The sequence below is a fragment of the Pteropus medius genome, unplaced genomic scaffold (assembly GCF_902729225.1).
Source record: "Pteropus medius unplaced genomic scaffold, Ma_sr-lr_union100, whole genome shotgun sequence".
NCBI lineage: Eukaryota > Metazoa > Chordata > Mammalia > Chiroptera > Pteropodidae > Pteropus > Pteropus medius.
This window is the reverse complement of record NW_024354500.1, coordinates 19,656,610-19,673,393: the sequence shown is the minus strand read 5'-3', so window position 1 is coordinate 19,673,393 and position 16,784 is coordinate 19,656,610. Positions and strand designations below refer to the sequence as shown.

General features: G+C 31.8%; 1 protein-coding gene across 22 annotated transcripts in view; it reads left to right on the top strand.

Annotated features, from left to right (window-relative positions):
- Nucleotides 1–16,784, top strand: part of RIMS1 (regulating synaptic membrane exocytosis 1) — a 412,504-nt gene that overhangs the window by 283,598 nt on the left and 112,122 nt on the right. For 7 of the 22 annotated variants that reach the window (XM_039853369.1, XM_039853356.1, XM_039853353.1 and 4 more), the window contains 4 exons: nt 2,447–2,603; nt 3,378–3,503; nt 5,146–5,208; nt 9,108–9,197. In XM_039853369.1, the coding sequence (XP_039709303.1) occupies nt 2,447–2,603; nt 3,378–3,503; nt 5,146–5,208; nt 9,108–9,197 (436 nt within the window). Of the gene's footprint in view, nt 1–2,446; nt 2,604–3,377; nt 3,504–5,145; nt 5,209–8,133; nt 8,212–8,536; nt 8,651–9,107; nt 9,198–15,467; nt 15,552–16,784 lie in introns of all 22 variants that reach the window. The other 15 variants (XM_039853370.1, XM_039853357.1, XM_039853355.1 and 12 more) reach the window with 8 other exon arrangements.

Here is a 16,784-nt window from a genome sequence, read left to right as displayed (position 1 = left end):
ATAAAGTGAGGGGATAAGTTAACAAGTGCACTGATACGTTCTTATATGCCTTTAGAGGTTGATTACAGATTTGCTTCTACATTTCCTAGCATCCACTATGAAGTAACATTTATTAGGCGTAGATGCCAGTTCTACATATGTTTAATGCAGTCAGTGAAGTTTCTGGTTTTATGTTTTTTGAAGAAGTTAAAAAACTTGTTTTAAAACCTCAATTTTCTACCACAGCCATACCATAAACTTTCTAATGCCTTGGTTTTTCTTAGCACCATAAAATTCCATGTTCTTGCTTGATGTATTTCCTACCTTTCTCCAATTAGGGAAGGAATCTAAGGTTCTGAAAGCAATTGAGACCTCCAGAACTACATTTTATAAACTTTATAGTTACCATAACCTCATTGTTATTTAAAATAAATAAATTGAACTGCTTAATGAGGATATAAATAACCACATACAGAAGGCCCTCATCTGAGGAAAGGCATCTGACAGTCTCAGCTCTTCACATCACTACTGCAAATTCAGAAAATGGAAGAAAACCCTCTAACTTCTAACTTTGAGCCAATTGAAGCATTGAAATAAGCATAAAATAGCAGTTCTCTCTTACCTTTTTTCTGAATATAGGGTATATGTTAACAACAGTAAATTAAACATAATTTGAAGAAAATAAATTATTTTGTACAAAGCAAAGAACTATGAATGAATATTAGGATAGGATAAAAAAGACATTAATTTCTATATAAATACAAAGAACCCAAGAAAAAAATTATTATACCTTTTTAACAGCAAGAGGCCTAAATTCTCTAAAAGTTATTTTATAATAATTAATTATACCAAATTTGAAAGTTTTATTTGTGTACCTTGAATAGTCATTGAAATCTTGATACGGTGCTCCCAACTCAGTACTGACCTTCCACAGTTACTGTGTAATTGATGCCAATTGTTATCAAATGACACCAAATGTTAATTTAAAATGTTTAAGTAATTCAGACTTAGATTAAATATCTTTAAAAACAGCCATATTTATAATGAGCTGTGAAATAAATTTACTACACAAATTTAATTGGTCTCTTTCTAGACTTAATATTACAAATTAGACATCTGAACAACAAAGAAACTTCTACATGAAACTCAAAATATTAGCCCAATTGCTGTTACTTTTGTTATAAAATGAAAATATACAAAATTATATTATTTATGGTTATGTCGCATGGTCATTATACTGATAATTTTAGAGTGACAAGTGGTTAAGTGACAAGTGGTCATTATACTGATAATTTTAGAGTGACAAGTGGTCAATTACACAATAACTGTGGAAGGTCAGTACTGAGTTGGGAGCACCGTTTGGTCTCAGTATTGTTAAATTATACTTTATGAAATGTTTAAATGCCTTTCTTCTATGTTAAGCTTAGTCAAAAGATCATACAATCACGAATAATGAACTATTGGATACTTTTAGTCTGTTTTCGATATGATGATGTTTTGTGGCATATTTTAAAAATGATGTGAGAATTGGCAAGTAAATAAATGAACAACAGTGTAAGCTGCCAAGTTAAATTTAATATTTTCCTGATTCATGGACATTTATATGTGTGTAAATATAAGTATTTTTCTTTTGGCCACATGGTTTTTTATTTTTCTTTCAATAATTGCACACAATGACCCTGTGAAAAAATTTAATCAGAGCTGATATAAACCTTTTTGCTTCAGGGGAGATTTACTTCTATAATTTATTTTTAATTGAAATTATGTTAACTATATTAACTTAATTATGTTACTACTAACACATTTGTGGAATAGTTTCAGATATCTGGGATAGATTTGACAATTGTTTTTTTAGGAAAGTTAATTTTCTTTGCATTATTGCCATACATTGTGTTCATTTGAAATTTGCAGTATTGTCTAAAGTTTGCAAAATTCATGATTAGTATTTGTAATAGTGAAGATCTGCTACTCTTCTTTGTTAATTAAAATTAGAATATTTTCATTTTCTTATTTGCAAAACCATCTGAATTCAACTAAATAATTTATCCTTTAGAAGAAAAACCCAAATACCATTTAAAGAGACACCAAATTTCTAAGCATTTACTTGTACATTAACTTTAGTTCACTGTCAGGTGCTTGGTTTGTATTGCTAAGAAATCACTAACTCATTTGTTCTTTAAATTAAAATAGTATCTCAACTCATTATAATGTCTGAGGCATCAACTATTATAGTAATATTCAGTATCTTCTTGGTTCCTTTGAGCTAAACTGTAACCTGTTCTTTTGCATGTATATATTACACTCTGTGTACATATACTTAATAGTTTTTAAGATAAAGCTAATAGTATTGATTGCATGGCATTTATCTTAATAGGTCAGTGGCTGCTTTAGATATAATTTGATATCTCCACATTAACATTTACATTATAGAAGAATATTGATTACTTTTTGTGTGTACTCTTGCCAGTAGGTTATAGGTCTAGTGCTAGAGAAAGTAAATCTACAACATTAACTGTGCCAGAACAGCAAAGAACAACGCATCACCGCTCACGTTCAGTATCTCCTCATCGCGGCGATGATCAGGGAAGGCCGCGTTCACGTTTACCAAATGTGCCATTACAGAGGTAGGCTTTAAAATGGGCTTAGTGTCCCTGACAGTACCTTTTAGTTGTTGTTGTTAGAATGCAATGGAAACTGCCACGGGCTTCTAACTGAAATGAAATGATGGTTTGGTCAATCAAGTTATTTTTTTTTAGAATCATTTGTAGGCAAAAATGCCTGTTTATTCATTATCTTATATTCTGTTCTTTAATCTCAACATTCTGTTCTGTACAATATTCTGTTCATTAATCTCAAGAAATTTCCCAGAGAGTGAAAGAAGTTTATGTCCCAAGCACAGTTTTTGAATAACTGCCTTGTGTTCTGTTTGCTAGTTTTCTCTCCTTTTGGGGGAAATTGTATGGTGGTGGGTTAGACCTGTGGGGACAAGTGGCAAAGAAGATGAGATTAAGCAGCAGAATGTATTTTTAGGAAATTTAAGATTGTCTCTTCGAAGTACTTTAAATGCTTGGGAAAGTATGTAATACATAAGTATAGTGTAGTGTTCTATTTCATCTTACCCAGAAATACACGTCTGAAATTTTAATTAAATATGCAAGTAAAAATTGTGGTCCTTGTTTGATGGAGGTACAAAAGAAGGTTGGAAAAAAGCAGCAGAGGCAGAGCACTCAGAGAGAATAAATACCTATAACTCATTGATAAAATGGTTATTTGGTTATGATGCCAACACTTTTCAAGGTATTCAGCTATTTGCCAGTACTGTCAATTCTTTCCCATTAGTCTGGGAAATTTGGGAAGATGATACAATTTGACGCATATGAATTTTTTAATCATTTTAGGAGTTTAGATGAAATTCATCCAACAAGAAGGTCACGTTCTCCAACCAGACACCATGATGCCTCCCGAAGTCCAGTTGATCACAGATCCAGAGAGGTGGATAGTCAGTATTTATCTGAACAAGACAGGTATTTATTCAAATCATGATCTTGACATTATAAAATTTTTCTTTGCTCTGTTTTAATATATGATAGATATCTTGACATATTACATTAGAGAAAAAAACTATTTTATCACTCAAAACTGAACTTCTCCCAAAGAACAACTGGTAAGATATTCTAATAGAAATGCAATTCTAGGAATTATTTGACTAACATTATATTGTCATAATAGATGCTTTTAAAAAAAAATCAAAATTTCTGTTTAGCCACATTCCAATGCATGATTTATTGTTGACTTAGATACTACCCTAAATTATAGAAGTGAGCCAGTAAGCAATTTTCAAATATTTTATATTTTGAGGTTTGCAGTCTTTGGGATGTTATTTATGTAATTACAAGATTACGTATTTTATGTTATTAAAAATTTTGGATGTGAAAGAGATAATGTGAAAGACAGATAATGTTGCAGAGTTTCTCTGAGAACGTCAATAATGTTTTTATACACCTATTTATTATGAAATATATTTCCACAAAATATCTATAAATTAGAAAGTATTGAGATGGATTCTTTCTTATTAACAAATGCTTCCTGGACACAATTACTAAAAATCTACATTGCGACTCTATTGTTCTACAAGCCCACAGACTTTCTTCTCAAACTAACCACGTACCTGTATAATATGCCTGCCCGCAAGTTCAGGATATGATTTAAGGTTTTGTAATACCTATCTTGTCGAATATTGTCTTGTGACTTTTTGAAGTGAAGAAGTTTTAGGCAGAGTAGGGAAATGATAGTGGTGCTAAATGGTTGATTTTTGCCATGTTGTCAAGGACACAGAACTCAAGTAGAGCTTCTTACCTCCCTAATTGTTATCCTACTGTGAAGTGGTGCCATGTTCTGCAGAAAGTAGTGTTATATTGGGTACAGGGACAGGAACTTCTCTGAGGAATAGGATTCCACACTGCTCAGTTTGAGTTGAGTTGAGTTGAGTTGAGTTGAGTTGAGTTGAGCGAGGGCCACTTTGTCAGAATTCATTCCAGCCATCATGAATTTAGATGATGAAGGACAAAAAGGATTTCTTGACCAAGACATTCAATAGAGTGGAATTAATTTAAGTGTACAAAAAGTATCAATTTTAAAGTAAAATAGTCCTAATCAAGCATATTTTCTTTTGGTTAAGGAGAAACATAATATGTGATATTGCATTTTCAATATCTATAAAAGCTGAGAAAGCTATCATGCTTTAAGTTGCTTAAAAGAAATGAAAAATTTTAGGGTTCCTATTAGTTTCAGAAAGGCCAGATTTATAAGCCTTTCGAAAGTTGTTAAAATACCCGTGTCTAGAATTGGAAATAGATTTCTATGTCTTATTTGGAGAAGGTTAGGTTTAGTTTTGTTTTGTTTTAATATTATTTAAAATCACTTTAAAATATAATAGCAAATCAGTAACAGTTAGGACTTTGACCATAATGTTTGTATTTTATTGTTTAAATTTTTAAAAATACTGTCATGTTTCTTTTTTGTTTAACCTCTTAAGCAAATATGCTAGTGCAGACAATCTGGTTTCTTCCCTTTTCATGTTTTCATTGGCATACCATTGGCATATCCCGTGTCATTTAATGCCTCATAATTTATCTGTTTCACTCACCACCCATCCTGTCTGTGCAGTGAGCTTCTTATGCTGCCCAGAGCAAAACGAGGACGAAGTGCAGAATGCCTACATACTACCAGGTAAATACAGGGATTGGTAATGGTAACTGTGTGTGATCACTCTCTTTCCATTCTACTATTCTTTCATCTCTCCCTTAGTGGTATTATTACTAACACATAATTTTCCCAAGTATTCAAAATTTGTTTTGTTTTATATGGAGGTGTGGAAAAGGTTCCAAATATATTTCAATTTTGATCCAGGAAGATTACTTTTCTGTTTGTATATTCAGAATCCAGAGACTGATGAGCCTCTGTTGTACTGTTTACACATTCCTAAAACTGAGGAACCAATTTCTGCAATTAAAATCCTATATACTCGCTGTGAGCAGCCCTACCCCCAACACACTCACCTGTCTAGTCACAAGAGGTCTGATCTTCTGTGCATGGCAGTGTTATTGTTTCCATGATTATAAGTTTGCTTTGTTTTAGCCTTTTTTTATTTCCTTTTGGAATCTACTTTTGTTTATATTGTTTGCTTTTAATAAAATCTTTAGCAGTTCATTTTTAATAGCTGAGCTTCAAATTCCTTCAGATTAAAGAATAAGGACTTTCTAACTTCTAAACCTTCCTTCCCTTCATCCCCCCACCAGTTCAGAAATGCTGCAGTACAAACTTCCTCATAAAGACATGTAATGATATGATGCCTCTTTAAAGATGAAAGAGAAAGAGATGTAGTATTCCTTAAATTGGAGCTTAGAACCTGATACCTTATTTTCATCTCCTTACTTCTTGGATTTCATATCCAAAATAAATTGTCTTATAGATTACTCATAGAATACAGTCTGTAAATATTTATTGTCATTTTGGAGGTAAGGAAGTAGTAAATCAGTGAAACAAACCAACACAGAGACAAACTCTCAAATATTTTGGCCAATAAAAAGTGTGGACTGGCACCCAGTAAATGGGTATTTCTAACATACACCAATAGTCTAAATAAAATAGTTAAAGCTATGTTTTTTCTTTTGTTTATTTTCTACTTCTAAACATGAAATATCAGGATTTATACAATATAATATAATATTAATTTAATCATTTTATATAATCTTATCTTCAAAACACATCATATGATATTCATTTAGGAATTTTCAGAATGAAATTTGAGGATTTACTATTTTCCAGTCAACAAGGAAAATAACTTTCATTGCGCGCCAAGCAGTGTTAAGTATTTAATGTACTTTATCTCAATTTCCCCACAGTAATTATATGATATGAATATATTATCCTCATTTTACAGATGAGGAAAGATGCTAAGAAATTTTAATTTGATAAGTAACAGAGCAAGGATTCAAAATCAGGTCTATTTGACATTTTCCACTAAACTAGTTTTTTTAAAAATATGTTCTGAGGAGTTGGTCCTGTGCAAACGTTCTACTGACAAAAGAATTTGTAAGTCAAACAGATTTTGGAAACTTTGCAAATTAAAGCCCATCCTAGAGATTTAAAATGCACAGCACGGTAAAGTCATGAACTAAAGAAGTCTGTCTCATATTTTTAATTAATTTTCCCTCATATTATTTAACCGTAGAACTCCTTTTGCATAAAATATGCCCTGAGAAAGTAGTGTTGTACAGGAAACATTGTTGCTGCCCATGTCCTAGATACTTTATGCCTTTTACCTCATTCGAGGTCTCATAGCATACCTGATAAGTATTGTTGTTTTCCCATTTTATATATGTAGACAAAGGCTTAAGCATTTGACCTGAATTACCTAGGCTAATAGCCAATAGTGGCAAAGCCATGGTGAGAACTTAGACCTTCATATTATGAATTGTATGCTATTTTCTATTTATTTTCTCATTCTGTTCTGACCCTTATTAGACTGTTCCTGGAAAAAATAACAACAACAACAACAAAAAACACACCTTTGAACCAATTGCTTAGAAAAGTTGTATAGCAACGTGTTACTATTGATACTTGCCTAAGGTTCGGAGTTGAAGACTCTGTTGTCTATAAAACAGGCAGAATTCTTAATTTCAGTAAAATTTGTCCTCAGTTTGTGCTCAATTAATTATGGTACTCTAATACATTTTTAATCTGAAGCTTTAAGAGATTCCCTTGGATTCTACCATTATTATAAATATGAGTGAACCACTGGTTGGTTGATATTTAGAATGTCCTCAGCAAATGTTTATTCTCTGATTATCATACTTTAATCCAAGATGGTTAATGAACTTTCATAATGAGCAATTTGTAGAAACTTTATTAAATTATCAAAAAATTAATTAACCATTAGTTAATTAGTTTTCTCTTGGTGGTATAGATGGTCCAGAAACCCTCATTGATTGTAAAGGAATTCAGATAAAGTTGGTTCTTTGTTTCTGCCATTTTCTGCCACATCAGAATTCATATTCTGGTTTGCATCTAATGCCTGTCTCACCCAATTGCCAAAGATAAATTATACCTATGGTTGGATTTGGATCCAGCTTATAAATGAAAGAACTTGTTCACTAGAGTCACTTCCTGATCCTTCGCCCTTTCCTTTCTTTACTATAGTCGAGTACATGACTAGACTCATCCCTGGAATGCTGGTCATCTCTTTACTTGTTATCAAAATATTAAGTCTTAGTCATGTTTTAATTCCCAAATTACATAAATTATCTGGCTAGTGCTTTAGCTACGAGTTATTTACTTCCATAGAAGCAGAAATAATATTAAATCAGGAATTAAATAGTAAATTTAAATATTAATAACTCAGTAGTTTAGTAAGCAGAGATTTTTTAAATTAAGGCAATTGAACTATTATTGAGTCATGATTATGAAGACAGATGTCTGTGATTTCATATTTTAATCTAATCCTACCTTCAAATAATTATTGTGGTTCTTTTGAGAAAAAACAAAAGATCCATCTGTTTGTAGCTTTATAGACCTCTTACATTTTTCATATCCTAGTAAAATTTGCTTCCTATATATTTTTGTTTCCTGCATGTTTGTGTGCCCACGTTCCAGACATCTTGTTAGGCACTATAAAACATTACCTCCCAAGATGCCTTTGTTAGAGAACGGTTCTCACTGGAATATTTACAGGTAAGAGTCATGACAGTGAGTCCCAGTTATAAACTAATTCTTAATCCTTTGCCTGTTAAAAGTAGCAAATTTACATTCTAATAAAGCATTAACATTTTTCTCTTAAAATTAATTATACACAGAGAAACATTAAATTAATGATATCTAAAAATAGTTTTAATTATAAAACTTAGGAATTCTAGAAGGTTTCTTTAAATAAAATCTTATTCAATATTCAGAATTCTGGTTGTCTTTTTTGTCATTTTTTTGTTGTTTTAATTGTTGATTCTAATTGTGATAATTAATTTTGTGTTGTTTTATTTTTGGATAATTTTAATTTGCGAAGCTCAGTTCTGCCTGCACATACTAAAACCAAATCAGTGACTAGACAGGACTTTCCCCTTCATCATGAATGCTTTAATTCAAGAGTATTGAGATTTACTGATGAAATATTGATTAGGTAAGAACATATGAAAGTCACACCTTCCACTTCCCTTGTCTAGTGTTGTGAACCAGAATAGTTGAAGTGTAAAATTTTTCTCCTCTGATGTCCTTCATTTTGTTTTGGTGTGGCATCTGTTCTTGGTAATGAAGTTTTAGACATTTTGTTTTAGTGCTTTCTGTATTGGTTTTTTCATAAGTAGGTGTGGTTTAGTGTCATTTTTCAGTCTGAGAACCTTTTTTTAAAAAATTATGCAAAGCAATTCGAGCATAATCTTTGTTTAGTTTCATTTTCTAAACAAAATTTTGCACTATCATCCTGTCAACTCTCTCACACCCTTACGAACTGAATCATAGTGATTCTACATCTTATGTAAAGGGGACATTATTTTATGCTTTACTCTCTAACATGGTCTTCCTTTCTTTGTTTTCTTTGTCTTTCTCTTCTACCATTGGATGCAATGCACTGGCACTAGTGAACTACAGCCCTCCCTTGACAGGGCTAGGAGTGCTAGTACCAACTGCTTGAGACCAGATACTAGTTTGCATTCACCAGAACGAGAAAGGTATAAAATAAAGACTTTCTTAATTTCCTATCATTTGTACTAGTGATTTTTTAATCACTTTGTTTCGTTTCATGTGAGTCTTACAGGTTTATTCATTCATGTTCACTTTGCTAATTGTCACCATTTCCCCCTCCTTTATTATACATCTCTGTGGAGAGATACGTGTATGTGGATAAGCCCAAGGGTCCATATACACATATTTCTGTGAATGTTGTTGCAAATGGTGTGATGTAATTTGTAACCGCTTCTGGCTGCTGCTTTTCCTCTTCTGTTGCTGTTCAGTCATTTTATTTACATACTACTCAGGGAGCCTTCAGTATGCTGATAATGGTATAAGGTCCAGTGAGTTATCTGAAGTTTTCTGTTAGTTCCAGTGATAAATAGTATTTATAGGTTTAACAGCAATCTTCCATTAACTCAAAACAAGAATTATACTTAGATAGAATACTTCCCTTATGCATCTGTATTCACTTTTGAATCAAACTACTCATTGATATAGATCAAGTTTAACATTAGATTATATTTTGACAACAAAAATGGTAAATTCACCATAGATTTTCTAATGCCTTAAAAATAAATACACAAAATTAAAAAATAAATAAATATACATAATTTATGTATATATATGTTTACCCACATAATTTTGCTTAAAACTTTTAATTGATTAATAAATAATTCTGATTTTTAAATTAAATGTATTCAGTGATTATGTGTTACACTGTCTCCGAATTGCAAACAGCTAATGTTTCCATTATGATGGAACTTTCTAGTCCAGTAAACTTGGTTGTAATTGATAATCTTGGTTATGATTGTTATTTCAATTAGAAGTTATTCAGTGGAAATTTGTATACTAACTCTGCAAATCCTTAAGAAAACTATTTAGTCATGCTAATGTAATCCACTTCATCAGATGCTGCATAAAGCTTTTCTTTAGCAATATTTAGAGTCTGATTCTGTTCATTTATTTATGAGATGTTTATTTATAGAATGGAATAATAGGTACAAGTATACATATACATTTTTAGTGTCTTTGTAAGATTCTACTAAAAATCTACTTTTTTATTTTGTATTCTTTTGTAGTTGTAAAATTTGTAATAGAAGAAAACGAAATCTAACTACATTTTTGTATTCCTTTACATTTGTAATAGAATTTTAGTTGAAATGACTATAGACTCTTCTAAAATCACAATAGAAATTGTTTTATTTTCTGTTATTTTATATATACATACATATCAAGATATCTGGGGTTTATTTACAATAAAAGTCTAGAAAAACTAATTATATCCTTCTAAAGATGTCTAATAGATAAGGACTCTCCTTTATCTTTTCCTTAGCAAATATCACTGTATATTTACAAGAAGGTCTGATCCTTATACTTTTCCTTTATCTTTATTAGGTCTGTTTGAGGTCATTCATTCCACCTTGTTCCCTGATTGGGAAGGAGTAAGTTACAGGCCTGCTATTAATCTTCTTTTCCCAGACTTTAAAACAAATTATTGCTTCAATGTTCAGAGACAGATTTTTAGAGCCACTGAACAATAATTACTTTTCTTGGATGTTTTATCTTCTTCCTTGATCTTTCATAAAAATTCATAACCTTACTGAAAGCTCATCAAAGGGCACTTACTACCCTATACTTACTACCTCCATTTTTTATCTCGTAGTAAATACTACCATCTGACTGCTCCTCCTTCCCACTCTACCACTATGATGAAATTCCTCTCAAGATTATATTGGCTCCCTAGTGTTCCAGCAGCATCCTGCAACATTTTACATAAACCACTCTGTCACTTGAACCTCTCCTTTCTTAGTACCCTCTATAGATTTTCCTATGCCTCTATTATGACAGTCTCCTTAAACAGGCATCCATTCTACCCCCATCACTTCCAAGTTATGTATTTTCTTAGCTCCACCCTCACTTTTCCTCTTCTGCCCCAGCCATTCCATTTCTGAAGTGATATTTCTATCAAAATTTTACTCTTAAGGCATATGAAGACAACACTCCACTGTAACTGGCCAGGCCAGACCTTCCCCCTGAGACTAGGCCTAAATTTATAAATGGTTGCCAGACCCTGTGTACGTCAAAAGTTCAATCAAATTCATTACCTTCCCTTACATCCTTTCACAGCCCAATGTGTCCTCTTTCTGAATTTTTCTTACATTTGATGGCCTTGACATGTAACCAGTCACAGGATCTAGAAAATCTAGAAATATTTCTGCTCCTCTTTCACATTCAGTGAGTCAGTAAATCCTGTTAATTTTTCTTTTTGAGAATCTCCAAAAGAGATTTCTCACCTTGATTATATTACAACCCATCTCCAGTTCCAGTATTACTCCTGCCCCCGTTAACTTTCTCATAAGCTCTATTAATAGTTTTTATTACTTTTTGTCTCTTTAGTTTTCTTTCCATTAACGTTAAAATGCCCTTTTCCTTTGTTGTCTAATTAAAAATTCTACTCATGCTTCAGAAATGCAAGTAACCATATCTTCTATAAAACCTTTCTAACCCTGTACCACCCCGCCAACACACACACACACACGTACACACATATGCACACACGTGCACATACTTCCCTTTCTTTTGCCAGTCAGAATCATTTACTTGTTTTTCTGGGCCCATGTAGTATTATATACTTCTATTAAAATATATTCTATTTTATTTAGTACAATGTTTGTTTAGTCCACTGTATTGTGTTCCTTGAGTTCAGTGATCATATCCTATTTTCCCCTGCTGTCTCTCATGATAGTATTTTTTTTTACTTAATAAATGTTCGATTTGGAGATTTAGGGGGCCTTAAATAACACCCCCTATTTTCTGCTTCCAGGTTTGGATCTAATTGTAAGCTAGATCCAGTAAGTAGAAGATGGGAGATCTAGTTATCACCATAAATACAGTGAATAAATTTAGATGCTGTGACTTTAGGCCTATAAAAGCTTGCTAATTATTCTCTTGAGTCAGCTAGATTCACTGAACCCCAAGAGGCTTCTGCTACAGGCTCAGGCCTTAATCTTACAGCTGCTCTGAGGGTTTGTTCGCTATAGTGGTTGCTGTTTGTGGACAGCCTGATTTTGAAGCAGGAATCCAGAAAGGGCTAACTCTTCTGTGCCTGATTCTGTAAAACAAAGTCACCTATTATATAAGCCACTCCTCCTTCCTTGGGGTGGAGTGAGAGAAAAAGTGGAGAGAGACCAGGAGTATTACTTGAATGCATTTCCCTCCACACAGAAACGTGAGGTCTAAGAGAAAGGCGGTTCTAACTAAAACTTAACTGTAAATAGAATTGAAATAACCCTTATTTCAAAGTACAACTATCTATATTAATTTCTATTTAAAACTGTTGGGGAAATATTTTAAAGGATTAAAATGAATAATCTGAATAACAATAAGAATATATACTGTATAATCAGTTCTCTCATTTGTTCAGATTTGTTTTCTAATATGGTAGTTAACAAATATTTTTTATTTGAACTATTTATGGAATGAATGATTTACATTTCTACATAATTTCTCTTTTTAATAATGAAATTGCTTAGAGATATTCACCATTGAAAGATATGTACATACACAAGTGTGTATATTAATTATACACTTAAACACACACACATTTGTTTTAAGATATACCAGTGCTAAGGGGAGAAAGCCACAAAATAAGAACCATTTAATTCCTTACTGAGGCCTGTCAATTCTAATTCTTTTATATCTCATCAATGGATCATCTCACCACTATTAATTTCTTAGCTAAAGTTTTTATTTCTTATCTGTATTACCACAAAACCTAGAGGCTTGTCTACTTATTATCTACTTAAATATTTATTGATTATTTATTCTGCGCTATGTGTTATTGATATAACTATCAAAACAAAACATTATAATTTCCTTATGCGAAGAGCTCACAGCCTGTTAATTCAGTCCTACAGGCATCAGAGTAACCTTTTCTTCTGTTCTGAGTTCAATGAAAGAAATGGGCTCCCAACAAATACATGTTCTTGAATTAATGAATTTAGAATACCTTATACTAAAATACTAATAATGTCACTAACGAGTGTAACTTAAGGCAAGCTGGTTTGGAAAGTGAAATCGAGAAAGGACTGGTTTAGTTCAGCTTCACGATTAATAACTACAACATAGCCTTCCATGTTAGCTTCTAAGATGAAAATGAAAGTTGAAGCTATATGTATGGCTCAGTTACTGGAACAAAGATTCTGATTTTGGTCCTTCAGTGTGATAGAAGAGAAAAATAAGGAAGTTGTAAACATTTTAAAAGCATATAAAATATACTAGCATAGTTAAAATTTATAAATATGTATATTAAAATGTATGTAATATCTATTAATTAGACAAAAAGAAATGGGGGGTAAATTGATCATGTTTCCATCCTATCAAATACATGAAGGGAAAGCAAGAGTTTTTGCATATTGGTACTACATATCAGCATATTCAGAAGGACTTTGTGCAGATATACATGTATTATGCTAAGTATTTCTTGAAAAATTACCTTTTAATAGCTTGCATTCACAATTGCTTGTTTCTAAATGTACACCTTTCTCCTTCATAGCTTTCACTGCATGTTTCATAATTGTAGCATTTTTCTTTACTTTTTACTTTATTTCTGTGTTTAAATAAACACAAGGACTGGAATTTTGCCTCAGGAAGCAAGGTTACTCATAATCTTGTCAAATTAATATTACTTATTACTTTACAAAAACATATAACTCTACTTTTGTTTTCAAATACACTATAAGTTTTAACACAACTGAATATAACAATGTAGAAAACAGTGTAGTTGTAATTGTTTTCACTTATATGAGAAACATTTTTCTTAATTGTATTTTCAGAACAAAAGCCAGTAATGTAAAAAGACATATTTTAAAGCATTTAAATTGGATTGATCAACTACTTAAAATTTTTTAAATAATAGTATAATTTCAAATGAATGTAAAATACTTTTAATTTCACAGACATGTAGCACATTTAAGAATACAAGCCACACAATTCCCTCTTCTGCCCAAATGCTGCTATTGAATATCTTTATCTGCTTCACAGCTTCCTCAGAGCCCAACTTGAATCATGCCATCTGTCTACTTCGGCTGATCAATTAAGCACAGGCTTCCAAGGGACTTTCAGAATTGAGCAACTGCTGACTTCAGATATCCTGGTCACATGCTGACAGCTATTTGTTGCTTTTTTTCAAATTGTCTAATAAATTCAATAAGCCAAGTTATAATGGCAAAAAAAATGACTGGCTTTTTTTTTTTTGAGACACGTCTACTTTGGGTAATAATTATAAAATCTTATAGCTAGATGACCATTCAGTTATCCCTTTATACATTTGAGGAAGCCAATATCGTGTTCAAAATGTTTATATCTAATATACAAAAAATTTACAAATCTGGACTGTTCAGTTCCTTATTGCCACTTTACAGTTTTTGATTGGATGTTTGTAATTGATTATACACACAATCTCAGATAGTTTAACAAAAGAATGAACTATATTTCCATTTTTATATAACTGTTAATCACACACAAAAAAGTATTGTTATAAATGTTGAAATTTAAAAAAAAAAAACTCTTTCTTTAACCAATCAAGAGTTACTTTTGCAAGTGAAGATGAGTACACTTCTTTTTGGTGATGTCATTTAGCTTGGCACTCATCTCTATATTTCTTACTTTTATTCATCAGTGTTTTTTACTCACAATTTTTAAATTGTAGTAATTAGCCCCAAGAAAATTTGTTAAGACTTCACTGCTAGTGTTCCCATGAATTATTTCATGTCATTGTTTACACACTAAAGAGCATTTTTATTTTTTCCACTTAAACTGTGTTTCTGACTTGTATTAAATTTATACACTTCATCTTTGCCATTTTATTCAGTAATTTCAAGGCCTACTATCAAATAAGCATTGGTGGCTTATTAAACCTAATTTATTAAAACATAAGCCAGATTCTTAAGGATGTATCTTTTTAAAGTTACATACGTATTTATGTGTATAGATAGGTATACACACACGAGCACAAAATTATGCTTAATAGATTTCAAACATTTTCCCAAATAAAGAGTTTCTCTATTCACTTAAAAGTTTGCAAATCTTATATTCTTACAACAATTTAACTTTTCAAGGCTTATAAATTTGAAGAGTAAGTTACAGAACAAAGAATCTACACTTTGCCTTTTTGGGGTACTTTTCCAGTCCTATTGTTCCATATATTCTTTTATTTTAGGAGTTACTAAATGTCCTGTTTTTTCCTGTCTTGTTCATTGGGCAAACAGGGGTAGATGGTCCCCCTCCCTAGATAGGAGACGACCTCCTAGCCCCAGGATTCAAATCCAGCATGCGTCTCCGGAGAATGACAGGTACTAGTCAACACCTCCTCACGAACAAGTGGCTTCGAAAAGCTTGTAGGCCACCAAGTGAAGGATAACCAAGAGGAATGTTGGTTATGACAATGCTTCCTTCCAGGAGCCAGCGCTAGCTATGTCATGATTCCACCAATAAATGCATCCACTTTTAATGAAGCACCTCAGAATTACTGAAATGAGGGCCGCATGCCCAGAGATGAATTGCATGGTTTAAACACAATAAAATTGATTCCAGTGGGAGAGTTCCGTTTTAATAATGAGCATTTGTTTTAGTTTTTCGACTTTCTAAAAACATATTTAACTATTGTTCTTCTTTACATGTATATAATAAAAATTCTTAGGTGCTTTAAAATATATTAAACTCTATGCAAAGCCTATTCTTCGTTATATTGTTTATGATTTAATCTCGGTTGTCCTGTTTTGTTATTACATAAACTTGTTAATAATGAAGTTTAGGCTTAGGGGTATATTTAAAAATGTCTGATTTAGAGTAGAACACCTGGTTCTTACATATTTTATGAATATTATGTGTTTAAACCAAATATTGTCAAGGGCTAGGGTCAGTCCACAAGGTAGGTTTTTAAAAATACCATCAGCGCTTTGAATCCACTTCATTCTGATATATCAGAAGTGCCACAATATTTTTCATCGCTTTGTTATCCTTCTCAGTTGTAGTTAACTCAGTTCTCCTGTTTTATGTTTGTTATATATAGTCCTTATCTTTAAATATCTTTTTCCAACTGGTCACAAAAAATTATTGAGTATTTTGGATACTTCTCTTCTGATGTATGCAGAAATTCAGTCAACAGATTGGCAATATATTTAAGTAAATAAGTATATATGGTATCTCAGAAATGGAACAACTAGTCATGCCAGCATACAAATATTTTTTAAGTGTGTGTGTATATAGCAGAGTAATTGTAGCCTTAGTTAAGTGATGTAATTTATTTTCTGTATTTGTAGTCAAGTTGATATCATCAGGATTTCAATTGGAAAGAAACGTAAACACTGTCAGAAAAAATTAATAAGAAATTTTACAAATGTTGGAAAAGACCACAAACTGATATTTTATGAAGCCTTTAGGAATATTTATCATGTTTTAATCTTTGAGACATTTACTTTTTAATATTAGTTATATTTATATATTTTGAATTTAAAATGAATTCCTTCTGCTCTGATTTCTAAAATCTTTAATCTAAAAATTATTATAAATTTAAAGTCTTTTCA